The sequence below is a fragment of the Mycteria americana genome, chromosome 16 (genome assembly GCF_035582795.1).
Source record: "Mycteria americana isolate JAX WOST 10 ecotype Jacksonville Zoo and Gardens chromosome 16, USCA_MyAme_1.0, whole genome shotgun sequence".
Classification (NCBI taxonomy): Eukaryota; Metazoa; Chordata; class Aves; order Ciconiiformes; family Ciconiidae; genus Mycteria; species Mycteria americana.
This window is the reverse complement of record NC_134380.1, coordinates 6,419,349-6,430,586: the sequence shown is the minus strand read 5'-3', so window position 1 is coordinate 6,430,586 and position 11,238 is coordinate 6,419,349. Positions and strand designations below refer to the sequence as shown.

General features: G+C 45.3%; 1 protein-coding gene across 5 annotated transcripts in view; it reads right to left on the bottom strand.

Annotated features, from left to right (window-relative positions):
• Positions 1 to 570: 570 nt before the first annotated feature.
• The window catches only part of RECQL5 (RecQ like helicase 5), a 40,031-nt gene continuing 29,363 nt past the window's right edge, over positions 571 to 11,238 (bottom strand). For 2 of the 5 annotated variants that reach the window (XM_075518571.1, XM_075518572.1), the window contains exons 9-20: positions 9,873 to 10,100; positions 8,267 to 8,366; positions 7,726 to 7,762; positions 6,869 to 6,927; positions 6,650 to 6,726; positions 6,070 to 6,163; positions 5,464 to 5,604; positions 4,321 to 4,994; positions 4,023 to 4,101; positions 2,887 to 3,237; positions 2,286 to 2,358; positions 571 to 2,182 (exon numbers count right to left, since the gene is read on the bottom strand). In XM_075518571.1, the coding sequence (XP_075374686.1) occupies positions 2,061 to 2,182; positions 2,286 to 2,358; positions 2,887 to 3,237; positions 4,023 to 4,101; positions 4,321 to 4,994; positions 5,464 to 5,604; positions 6,070 to 6,163; positions 6,650 to 6,726; positions 6,869 to 6,927; positions 7,726 to 7,762; positions 8,267 to 8,366; positions 9,873 to 10,100 (2,035 nt within the window). In that variant the 3' untranslated portion in view covers positions 571 to 2,060. The remainder of the gene's footprint in view (positions 2,183 to 2,285; positions 2,359 to 2,886; positions 3,238 to 4,022; positions 4,102 to 4,320; positions 4,995 to 5,463; positions 5,605 to 6,069; positions 6,164 to 6,649; positions 6,727 to 6,868; positions 6,928 to 7,725; positions 7,763 to 8,266; positions 8,367 to 9,872; positions 10,101 to 11,238) is intronic. The other 3 variants (XM_075518573.1, XM_075518574.1, XM_075518576.1) reach the window with 3 other exon arrangements.

Below are 11,238 nucleotides of genomic sequence, written 5' to 3'. Positions count from 1 at the left end.
CAAAGCTTGAGGAAAAGGTTGTCACTGGTGGCTGGGAATGGGATAGATCTGAGGGTGCTCAATGCAAGCCCTGATGCACAGCTAGCTTCTTGCTGGTGAGCTGATACCAGCAGTAACTACAGCAGCTTTCCTGTCAGGAAATTCCCTTCAAGTGCTGCTCACCGTGGCTTGTGAGGTCTTAGCTGAAGCGTGTTTCACCCTCCTCCTTCAGCAGTGCGACTGCAAGGCCAGGTAAAGCACCACAGCGACATGAAATAAAGGAACAGAGAAGATCTCTGAAGATTAACTTATCCTTATTGCCCTTCTCTTTGAGCTTTTGCTGCCTTACATAGAAGCACAACTCATCTGGTTAGAAGCGCTCCACATTGTGATAAAGCGCTTTGTCACACAGCCCCATGCCTTAATCAGCCCTCTCTGGAGCCCCCTGATTTAGAAGACAAACAAAGCATTTCTGAGAAGTTCACCCAGGCAGCAGCTGAACTCTATAAGCACTGAACTCTGGAGAGATAGTAACCCCACTTAAGTGGCTGATGAAACAGGATTTTTAATGGGAAGGTAAAATAGAAGTCAGCAGGCAACAGCTGAAAAATACTATTCTGTAAAAGGCTTCTTGTAAAGCCCTTTGTCCTCCAGTGAGCGGAGCAAGCTGAAGATGAAAGTGACTTCTGAGTTAAACATTTTCAGGTTCTCCTTCGGGTTCTAGCTGGAGAAGTCTTGCAGCTATAAGGGGCTGGAGGTGTCTGCTAGCACATGATTCCCATCCATCCCATCCCAGGCTTGCATTTAGTAGCTGTCTGTTCAGAGAAGATATGAGCTTTCATGTCTATGTTTACAGTGATGGAGTCTTAATGTATCTTAGACCAGTCCGAATGATCAATTGGTAAGAAAAAGCTTTCAGGAAGAGTCCACAGCAGCTACAACATTGTTTTATTTTCAGTTCTGCACATACTCTTCAGTACATTTAAAAAAAAAACAAACCAACATCTGTTGAGTACAGTGATCTGAAAGCCTGTTTGATGGCCTCTCAGGCTGCAGATTCCTCTAGCAGCACTAGTGCCTGAGGCCACCAGCCTCTATAGGCATGGAACAAAGGCAGAACCCAACAAAAACCCAACAGAAAGGATTTGTGCCAGGGAATCAGGTTATTTCAAGCCCACTGATACCCTAAGCTTCAGGTCCTTATATAAATATAGCAGCAGAGGCACCACAGTATCAATTTGAGGGCTACAGCAGTACCATAACCAGTTGTAACAGCAGCATTGCCCTCTGTATTGCAGACTGTGGGTGAGGCACAGGGAGAAAATATGGCTTTAGGGGTTACAAGCAAATGCTGGAAAAGTGTTGGCAACCTTAGTGCCACTATTGGAGAGGTTATTACTGAAAGAGCATCACCACTTAAGTTAAAGGGCAGGCAGAACTAGACAAAGTTTAAAAAAAAGTTCAGATTAAAAGAAAAAGAATCTGAGTTTCTCCACCTTCACAAAGTAGGCATTGCCTGCATGGTAAAAACAAAACGCTCCCCCCTCCTGCCCTTCAAGGGAAAACATTCCATCCAGGAACTCAACCATCAAGTTAATCATTGGCAGCCCTGAGCAAAGCATGTGAACTTGTAGCGTAAGGCTTCTAGTGGTAACACTGAAATAAGAACTAAGAGATGGGGGAGCAAGGGGAGGAGCCATCTAGGAAGCAAGATGCCGTCCCAAAGCAGAGTCCCAGTTGGAAAGTCTGAGCCCTTCCCAGACTGCTGCAGGGCGTAGAGGTTGGAGACACTGCAGAACATCTGAGGCAGCAGCCTCTAACCTACACAGCAGATGCAGCCTTCACACCTCTTGGCAAGCGGTACTAGAGGGCTTCAGCGCCCCAGTTACTGGAGAAACTCTCCATAAGTTCACAGAAACTGATTTCCTGGAAGTGCGTGTCATAAGGACAGAAGTGAGCAAAAATGCAGTGGGAAAAGAAAGCTCACTTCTGCAGTTTCATGAAACCCTCCATGGCTGAGTTCTTCAGGATCCCCTGATCCCACTGCTGGAGGAAGGAAGACAGCCAACAGGATGCAAGAATCAGCTCTCTGAGCTCTGCAGCTCCTGCCAGTCTGTCTCACTCTCACACCTAACCCTTGTTTTGAAAAACTCCTTGATGAGCCTCTGTGCTTCCTCCTTCACTGCAAGAGAGGAAGCATGACCTTTGAGATGATACTTAAGACATCTGCCCCCTCTAAAGACATCAATCCATTTAGCATCAGAAGAACCCAAGATTCTTGGTGCTCTCCCCAGCTGCCAACTCACCAGTCTTGCGGGCAGGATTCTGCTCTTCAGTCAGTAAGTGAGACAGGTGCCGAGCAAAGCCCTTAAACAGATCCTGCAGAATTGGGGAAGATAAAGAGCAGAAAGCAGGCATCGGTTACCTCACCAGATTGTTTCCATGTTTGTCTTGCCCTTAGCGCAGGCTGGCTCTAGCACAAACCATTCAGAGATTTAGACTGCAGGAGTGTTGCAAACCTGCAAATACACCTGACCCTGCAGTGCTGGAGAAGCACATGCACGCACATGCTGCCTTGCAGAACACATCAAGTAAACTACACCAGAACTGAACCTGATCTGTTGCCACTCCACAGGTGGGAGCTTTTAAACACTTGCCAGAGTTTAGCGTGAAAACATGAACAATCACAAAGAAGTGTGGAATCAACATGATCTCACTCTAAATCACACACAAACCCTTTCTTGGGAGAGGTGAGTTGCTGCACCTAGAGTCACTAAAACAGCACATACGAAGATGTGACTTGGAAATGAAATGTGGTATCCAGATCATCCTCCCCTTCTTAGAGCCCCAGATCACTAGGGAGATGCAGTCTCCTTCTGCTAGAGAGAGTCTTGAGCTGTGCCCTACCTTGGAAGCAAATTTGCCACCCTTGTAGAATGGGGTCAAATATTTGACAACGATGTCTGCTGTTTCTTTGAGGGACATGCCTTTGGTCACTGGCTGTACGGTCTTGCTGGTTCCTTCTTTATCACACTGTGATAAATTTGGATCAAAAGTCACCTTCTTCTTTGTTGGACCAACACTTTTGCTTTCTGGCTGGGACAGAATAGAAGATTTTGCCACTGTCCGTAGCCGCTTTGTTGCAGGACTTTCCATATCCTGGAGATGGGACAGAAGAAAACCAAACCCACCAATTCCTGTGGCAGCATTACACTTCCAAGCAGCCACTACCTTCTGAGAACATCCTGCAGGCTCTCCCTATAGTGAATACCATGCAGGAATCTATGTAACCCATTTTGCTGTGCAGACATAATATACTGCTTCCCACACAAAGGGACTGTAAGAAAAACCCTTTAAGACTACCACATTTAGAATTACCCTATGCTCTTATTAGGGCAGCTAATTGCTAGACCCCATCCTATACAGGAAAAACTGACAGGAAAACATTTCCCAGCATGTCTGCTGAGAATACAACCCTCGGGTAGAATCAACCACTTCAGGAGCGCTACACTCCTCAATTTGAAAGAGCAAGGGGAAAACTGCACTGTTCAGTAGAGACAGCTGCCAGGCAGTCTCAGATGCCAAATGCAGAACCAGAGACTGAATGGCAAGGAAGGCTGTGAGCATAGTTTGCTTCCAAGTGGTCCTGTGTGTCATTGGCCTGTGGTTGTTCCCTTGACTTGAGAAAGCAACTTGCTAATTATAGTTAGTTACAGATCTAGAGGGGGTGGAGAGACTCACTCCAGGCCAGTCATCAGCAAGGGTACAGTCACATGTGTTGCAGAGAAGAGGAAACAAAGCAGAGTGGAGGGGAAGCTTTCCACTGCAGTCTGAGTTGCTGGCACTGGCCCAGCGGGCAGCAGGGGGACACCAGGAGTGCAACACAACTACGGTTCTCCTCTCTGCTGCAATTGCAGCTGGGCCCTCCCCAGTTAAATAACACTATCAGGTGAAGTTCAGATTAGGAGCATCACTCCCAGAGAGAAATTTGGCACAAGATGAGCAGAAGAAATAGAGGAAATTACCATCCATTAGAGTCTTACCTCATCTGATCCTGGTCGCTTCCCACACTCACCTTCCCCAACAACAGTTAGCTCAGTTTCTGTGACATTTTCAGCAACGCTAGTGGGAAGAGTGGAGAGAAGGCCAATTTTAATCATTCCATAGTGAAGATATTACTGCCTTCACTGTCAGTGGCCACAAGACTCTCCATGGTAAAGCAAAAGTCTCCCTCACCAGCCTAGAGGTCTAATACAGATTCCCACTTTCCAGGACAAGGCTGGTGGGGCTCTGCAGCTCATTAACAGGGCAACACAGGGAGCAGAGAGGTAGAGATTTTACCTGGATTTTACATCAGTTTCTTCCTGAAGGAGTTCAGATTCAGCAGCCTGCTGGGTCTTAAAATCCTCCTCTCTCTCAGTCAGTGTTACTTCTGTCTTTCTCAGCTCTCCATTCTCTGCCTGGGACTGTCCAGTCACATCTTCTCCAGAGACATCTTTGTTTTCCTGAGGTATTGATTTCTCCTGACACGTGCTTTGAGAAGAAACCTGAGGTAGTGTGCTTGCAGAACAGCCATCTTCCTTTGCTGAGCTGCAGCTTTTGGCTTTAGACCCACCTTTGGGGAAGGAGAAGAATTTGGAAATATCCTGTGATTCTTTTTTGGCCGCTTCTGCGAGCATTTGCTGCTTCTTGCTAGGTTTAGACTTCTTAGTAGGGCTATCCCAAAGGGCAGCTTTTGTGTCTGGACTGGATTGCTGTGCCTTCTTCTCAGGAAGGAGTACTTCTATCCCAGCACTCTCACATATTGCTTTGGTTGCTATTTCTTTCTTCTGGAGAACAGGGTTTCTGGTGTCCAGTTCCAGACTGCAGTTGCTGCTGTCTTGCCCATTTGGACAATCTACTTCTTTTCTGACAGGCTTTGCATCGCTCTCCTCCTGGATCTTCAGCAGTTCTGAAGCTGTCTGGAACAAGCTGGATTTCTTTGGAAATCCTGCTCCCACACGCTTGGGTTTGAACTAGGGAGAAATGAAAAAGAAGAAGAAATTTTGGATATGAGAGCATTAAGGAAGTCCTGTGTACAGAACCCTGAAAGGAGCTAAGTTTCTGTATACAATACACCAGTGTGTACAGCCATAAGCTGGGAAAGGCTCTAAAACTGACTCATCATCATAACCATCAACTGAGACATCAGGGAAATGGATTAGGTTAAAGTCACAGGCCCGCAGTAAGGAAACAGACAGCATCCTTGGTTAGAGCAAGACGAGAAAAACTTATTAGACGTATGGCCTGCACATAGGTTATATTCACTAATAGGAACCAGCATGACTAGTTGATCTCACCCCAAAACCAAAGGACAGACAGGGAAAGCAATTCCAATAGAAATATACAGCTATGGCCACACAAAGGACATAAATAAAATTATAAAAAAGCAGATAGACAAGGAGGGAATGGTGTGCTTTGTCTATCCCATCTGTACTCACTCACCGAGTAAACCTGGGATGCAGGGAGGAAGTCCTCTTCTGCCAGAGACCCAGATTTTATTTCTAAGCTGCTGTTGCCACCAGTTCCAGACCCAAAGACTGAGAACAGCTCTCCTTGTTTTGAGGCTTTGTTGATTTCTGCTACCTGAAAACAGAAATGTTCTCTAATGGCGAGAATCTTCATACATTCCTGCCTCTGTACACACTAAAAGCCATAGTGCCAAAACATATGACCCCCTGGAGAGACACCTATCTCAAGAACAGAAACATCTTCAAAGCAACCTATTGCAACCAGCTAACCTAAACCAAGGCTTCTCTATCGTCAGCAACAGTCTGAGGAACTCCCCATTCCCGTTATTGCTAGACCTAGAGGATATTTGGATAAGCTTGCACTGGTATGTAGGTTTCCAAAGCCTGTAAAGCCAACAAAGATGTGAAACCAACGTGATTCTGGGCCCTCCTGGAAACAAAACCAAGAAGAAAGACTTGGAAGACATCCAAGGCAAAGCAGAGCTTCTCCTTCATCTTTCCCACACAAACTCTACCCTATTTCCCCTCAAGCAGAGGCCACAGTACATTCAAGGGAACAACAGCAGACATATGGTCCTACCTTCTTTAGCACTGTTGCCTTGTATGAGTTAGCCATTTTACTGGTTCGGAAAGCTTCATACTCCAGCTCCACAGCACAGGCATGAGGGTCTGACCTGTAACATAGGCTGGGGTGATTTCTGGCAAGACACACTTCTATATCTGCAAAGGGAACACTAATGCTTAAGCATCTCCCAGGAAAGTACAAAATTCACTCCATCTGGTGCAAGAATAAGTGATAACTTCCAATTAAGTCCCAAGGGATGCAGCAGTGAAATGCTGGGGAACCTTTGGAAAGGGTGGTGAAAACAGTTTTAGATCAAAGTCCTCCAGTTGCTCATTTTGAGAAGTACACTATCCCCATCTTGTGGGACAGGGAAGAATTGCGACTCGTAGGATCAAGCTGATTTAGCAGACTCGGACACAGGAATCCTCCTATCTGATCCTGAACATCCCTACAAGAAGGATGCTGTTAAGTGAAACTACATCCTTGGACCAAATAACTTAAAAAGGTATTCCCCGAGAGTGGTAATGTTGCTCAGGGAAGAGTAGGCCCTCTGTTAAGGGAGTCAATATGCTACCCCTTTTCTCTCATCTCATACCCTTTTCCTCCTGCTGCTGGAACCTTTTGATTGGTGCTCAAAGCTTCTTCCAGCATCTTCAAGCAGTGTTCCCGTCCCTAGGAAACATGGGATACTCAGACATGCTCTACAGAAGTCATAGTGCCCCTTGGATTTCCATCCCTGAAGGAGTAAGAACAGGGCAGGCAGAATCTTTGTTGTTTGCAAGCCAACAAGACAATGTTAACCAGCCTTTCTTACCTTCACTGTGAGCTTAGAGATTCTCCTGCTGAAGGCATCTTTCAAGGGGCAGTCTGCACCTACCACACAAGAGACATTTGGAAAAGGCATCATAGCAGGGCTGAGGCTGATGGAGAACATCTCAACTGGCACTGGGAGGGTGCCAGTCCAGTACTGCTTGGCATGCTCCTCCCTGCACCGTCACCCCAAGGACCGCTACAGTCACCCTTTTTACCTGGAGAGGCTGCAATCTCCAAAAGAGTAGACAGAAGCAGAAGCGAGATTTTTCTCTCTGGGTGAGAACGTCTACTTTGCTTTACGACTATAGTTTACGACTAACAGCTTTCCAAAACCTCCCCATCTCAGGAAACCCTTTTTCAAGGAATCCTAGCTCTTAAGAAACACAACCCTTTTCTGCTCCCTGCAATACCAACCAAAAATAAAGAGGCTGAATAGAGTAACATGAACTACCAGCTATTCTTTTACAATAGTGTAAGAAAGAACTGTGTTGCTAGACAGGGCCCCATGTAGCACAGTTACAAATGGCAAAGTTTTTCAGCAGTTTCCTTATAGCCCAATTGAATAATGCTGCATAACCACTGCAGAAATAGCCTACCAAAGTCAGGTTAGACAGTTTTCTCCTCCTCTCTTGCTTATTTGGACAAATTGTTCAGAGAGATGCATTCCATATCTTCACACCAACCAAAGCTAAGCTGTGATCCATCTCCTCCAGCCAAGCTTTCATGGCCAAAAGCCTAACCTCTGTGCCTGGGGACTGATACCTCCAGTGTTGATGCTATATAAACTACACACAGCTGCAAAATACAAGACTTCCTTCTCCCAAAGAAATCCCACTATGAATCAAAGAAGATACTTACTTGGAGGAACAAAATCTTCCTTTTCTGGTTCTTTGCCCTGGAAGAAAACAAAGACCAGTCAATCATTTCCATTCCTGCAACACACATGCAGGTCTAGAAGCACAAAAGACACGTTTTAAACCCCTGCTCCAGGAAAAATTAATGCTGAAGTTACAAAGGTACTGAAAAGGCACCAAAATGGGGGAAAGGAGACAAAGGATGAGAATCAAAGCCGAAAGTTCACCTTTGCTATAGGAATATGCAAGAGAAGCTGAATGGGGAAATCTGTTTTTACTAATATCAGAGGTGTTAAAGACAACAGGATCCTCTTGATTAGCACTGCAGAGAAATCAGTACATGAATGAGCTGTGTTGTTCATTTTATGGGACTGACCCAGAATATGGAGAACACAGCAAAAGCAGGGCTACAAAAAGTGAAAAACAGAACAAGCAACAGCAACATGCAATAATTTACTTTCATTAGTGCCAGGAAGCCTTTATGTCTGTAAGACAAGCTCACAGCAGACAATCTGTGAATCTCTTACAACGGGATACCAACTCACTTTGCGCAGACTCATCTGCTTTTTGTAGAAGTTGTTCCACTCCCGTTTCCGAGCCTCTTCATTGGCTTCATCCCCATTCCCACTGCTTTCTTCATCATACCTGGATAAGGCAGGAAAACAGGAGGAACGAACATTTCTGTAGCTGCAGCATTAACTGGGGGAGAGGCTGTAGAAAGCCTAGGTCATGCCAGTATTTATAAAAGATGATGTATTTCACATCCTTTCTGAACAAGTCTTAGCTGTTAGTTTCACTACCATCCTTCAACCTGGACAGTAGTGAGTGTCCTCCAAAAATTCATGGGATTTGTTAATCCCATGAACTGGTGAGCAGTAGCATGAACTAGTAGAACATAACTAGTGCTCTGAGAACGGAGGGCTCTATTTCAGAAGCTCTGCCAGCTTCTCCCATGGAGTTGAGGTGTCACTGCCTTGTGTCACGCACCCCATCTGTCAGTCATTACTGCCCTTGGAGCAGAGATGGAAGAAAGGGCAAAGCATCCATTCCTCCGCCTCAGTTGTTCACAGGCTGTTGTATTAAATGAACTCTCCATCGCTAATACACTGAAATGCAGCAGCTGATTCTTGCCAGAGGTACCCCAAGCATTTACTGCCTTCCACAGCTGTCACAGCCAAAACTTACAGGTATCACAAATCAGAGCTTTAAGGCTGTTGACTATTACAACCTTCAAGGCAAAGCTACAACCGAGTCATGGAGAGGCTGAATAAATCAAGTGGCAAACAGTGTGTTGTACAACAGCATTGGTTGTGTCTTCTCAGGTCCTGAGATCAAACACAGGCTTAGGTCACAAGTACACCAGTTTCCTCTGACTCAGCTGGACTTGCCTGAAGAACAAAGCTACCAGTCTCAAGCTGTTTAAGCTAAAGCAGAGGGCTAGGCCAGCCGACAGCGCCATGCATCCTGGCAGAGCTTCACAGGCAGTGCAGGCAGCGAAACTTGCATCCTGGTAGAGCTGCACAATCGCTGCAACTCAGCCAGAGAACAAGGAGGAAGAGAAGTTGTCATCTCCACACTGCCAAGCATTTTACAGAATTAATGATGTTTCCCACTGCACATCTTCCTTTTGCTGTCATTCTGATGGGGAAACACTAAAATTTAGCAATCTGCAGAAGAAGCGGACACTGGCACTCCGTTACATCCTCTGTGATGATTAAGTCCTGTCAGTGGCCCCCCAGCCTGCTGACCCACGGACAGCCATACTAAGTCAGGAATGAACTCTGGACCGTGTCATACTTTGCTGTCACGTTGGTCTCAATGTAAACATTTTTGATCCTTGTGACTGTGAACAGGCTGAGCCCACTTACTGCTTTCAAAAAATTTCTGGCTAGTTTCTTGAACCATTTACATTCTGCAGGGCAATTCTTAGGTCAGTCAAAACAGCTTTTGGCTCTCTGGGACATGAATGTGATCAAGGCTGCCAAAGTGTGTGGAAAATGAAATTCCAACTCCTGCTGCCAGGAAGTTACAGGAAAATACCACCACACAGAAACATGTGCTGAAAATAGGAGTGGCTGGGCCTGCAGCTGGGAGATGCTCTCTTCTCTCTGATAGCTTCTATGAGCTGAGTTTGAGCTACCAAGTACAGACCTGCAAAAACCTCTGCAACCTCTCCTCCCGCCTTCATACAGCTCTGGGTCATAGCTATCCCAGGAGGAACCCGTGGGCCCAATGCAGGTTTTGCTCCAGCTGTTGCTGCAGCGCTCCAGTGACTCCAGTTGTCTTTTCACTGCCCCTGGGTTCTTGCAGTAATCACAGCACTTGTTACAAGGTGGGGTGACATCGCCAAAGTACTTCGCTATGGCAGCATGACGACATCTAGGAAACAAAAGGGAAAATGATCTGATAATTAATTTTATTGACAAGAACCCCACCCTCCAAATGCAAGGTATCTTTTGATAAGAACTTGAGTCTTTTTTTGCAGAGAATGCCTGTTCCAGCAGGAATAACAGGGATTAAGCCTTGGAGCAGAACTGGGGTTCCGTTCCCAGCATCCTGCTTAAGGTCTCTCTGCCTCCACTTCCCCATGTGTAAAACAAACAGTGGTGTCAATCTCTTCTGCCAAATGCTTTCAGATCTTTGAGATCTGCAAAAGGCATGGTGGATGAAATATGCAGTTATTAATTCTGCATCGTTGGCCAAATATATTCCATGTCCAATCAGAATGCGTCTAGGATAAATATGTAGAGAGGTCCTGTTAATCCCTACACTTCAGAGTTCAGAGTAGTTCTGTATATTTCACATTGGAGAGCTTCTAATTTTATTGTTTGTGGTTTGAAGGTAAACAAATCTACACTTGAAGAAACAGGCATGTAAATTAAGCCACAGAAATAGAGTCCAGACTGAGGTCACACGGGAGCACTATTCAGATAATACAGCCTGGGTCTCGATCCGCTAACACATGCGGCCAAAGTTCGGGTAGAGTACCTACATCCATGAAAACCAGTCCATTTGCTCATACAGTATTGCACAACCAGTTCTACCAGCCTTAGCAAACTAGCCATGTGAAGATGATTAGATTCTTCCAGGAATCTTCAAAAGATTTCTGGCAGACATCAGTGCTTTTGGATATGTAAAAAAAAGTTTGGTGACAGAGATATGCTCATCAGCAATACAGGCAGGAAGTAATTTTTCTTCTAGAACGCTCCCTAACTTAAACCAGTGAAGACACTGATTTTGCTAAAGAAAGAAGAACCAGGTGGTTAACTTTTTTCTTCTTTTTTTTTAGGAAATCAGACAGGATTTAGAAGAGCTTTTTAAAACCTGAGTTTCACAGCAGAGGTGGTCAGTTGTCTCTTAATCAAAATGCTAATACCAGGTACACAGAAACACTTACTTCATCAGGCATTTAGAGATCAAATCCTGCAGCCAAGCAGCAATGAGAGTTATTTTAGAAGAGAATTATTTTACTGCAAGGAAGAACAAAGTGGAGATTTTTCTTCTCTACCAAGAAGTG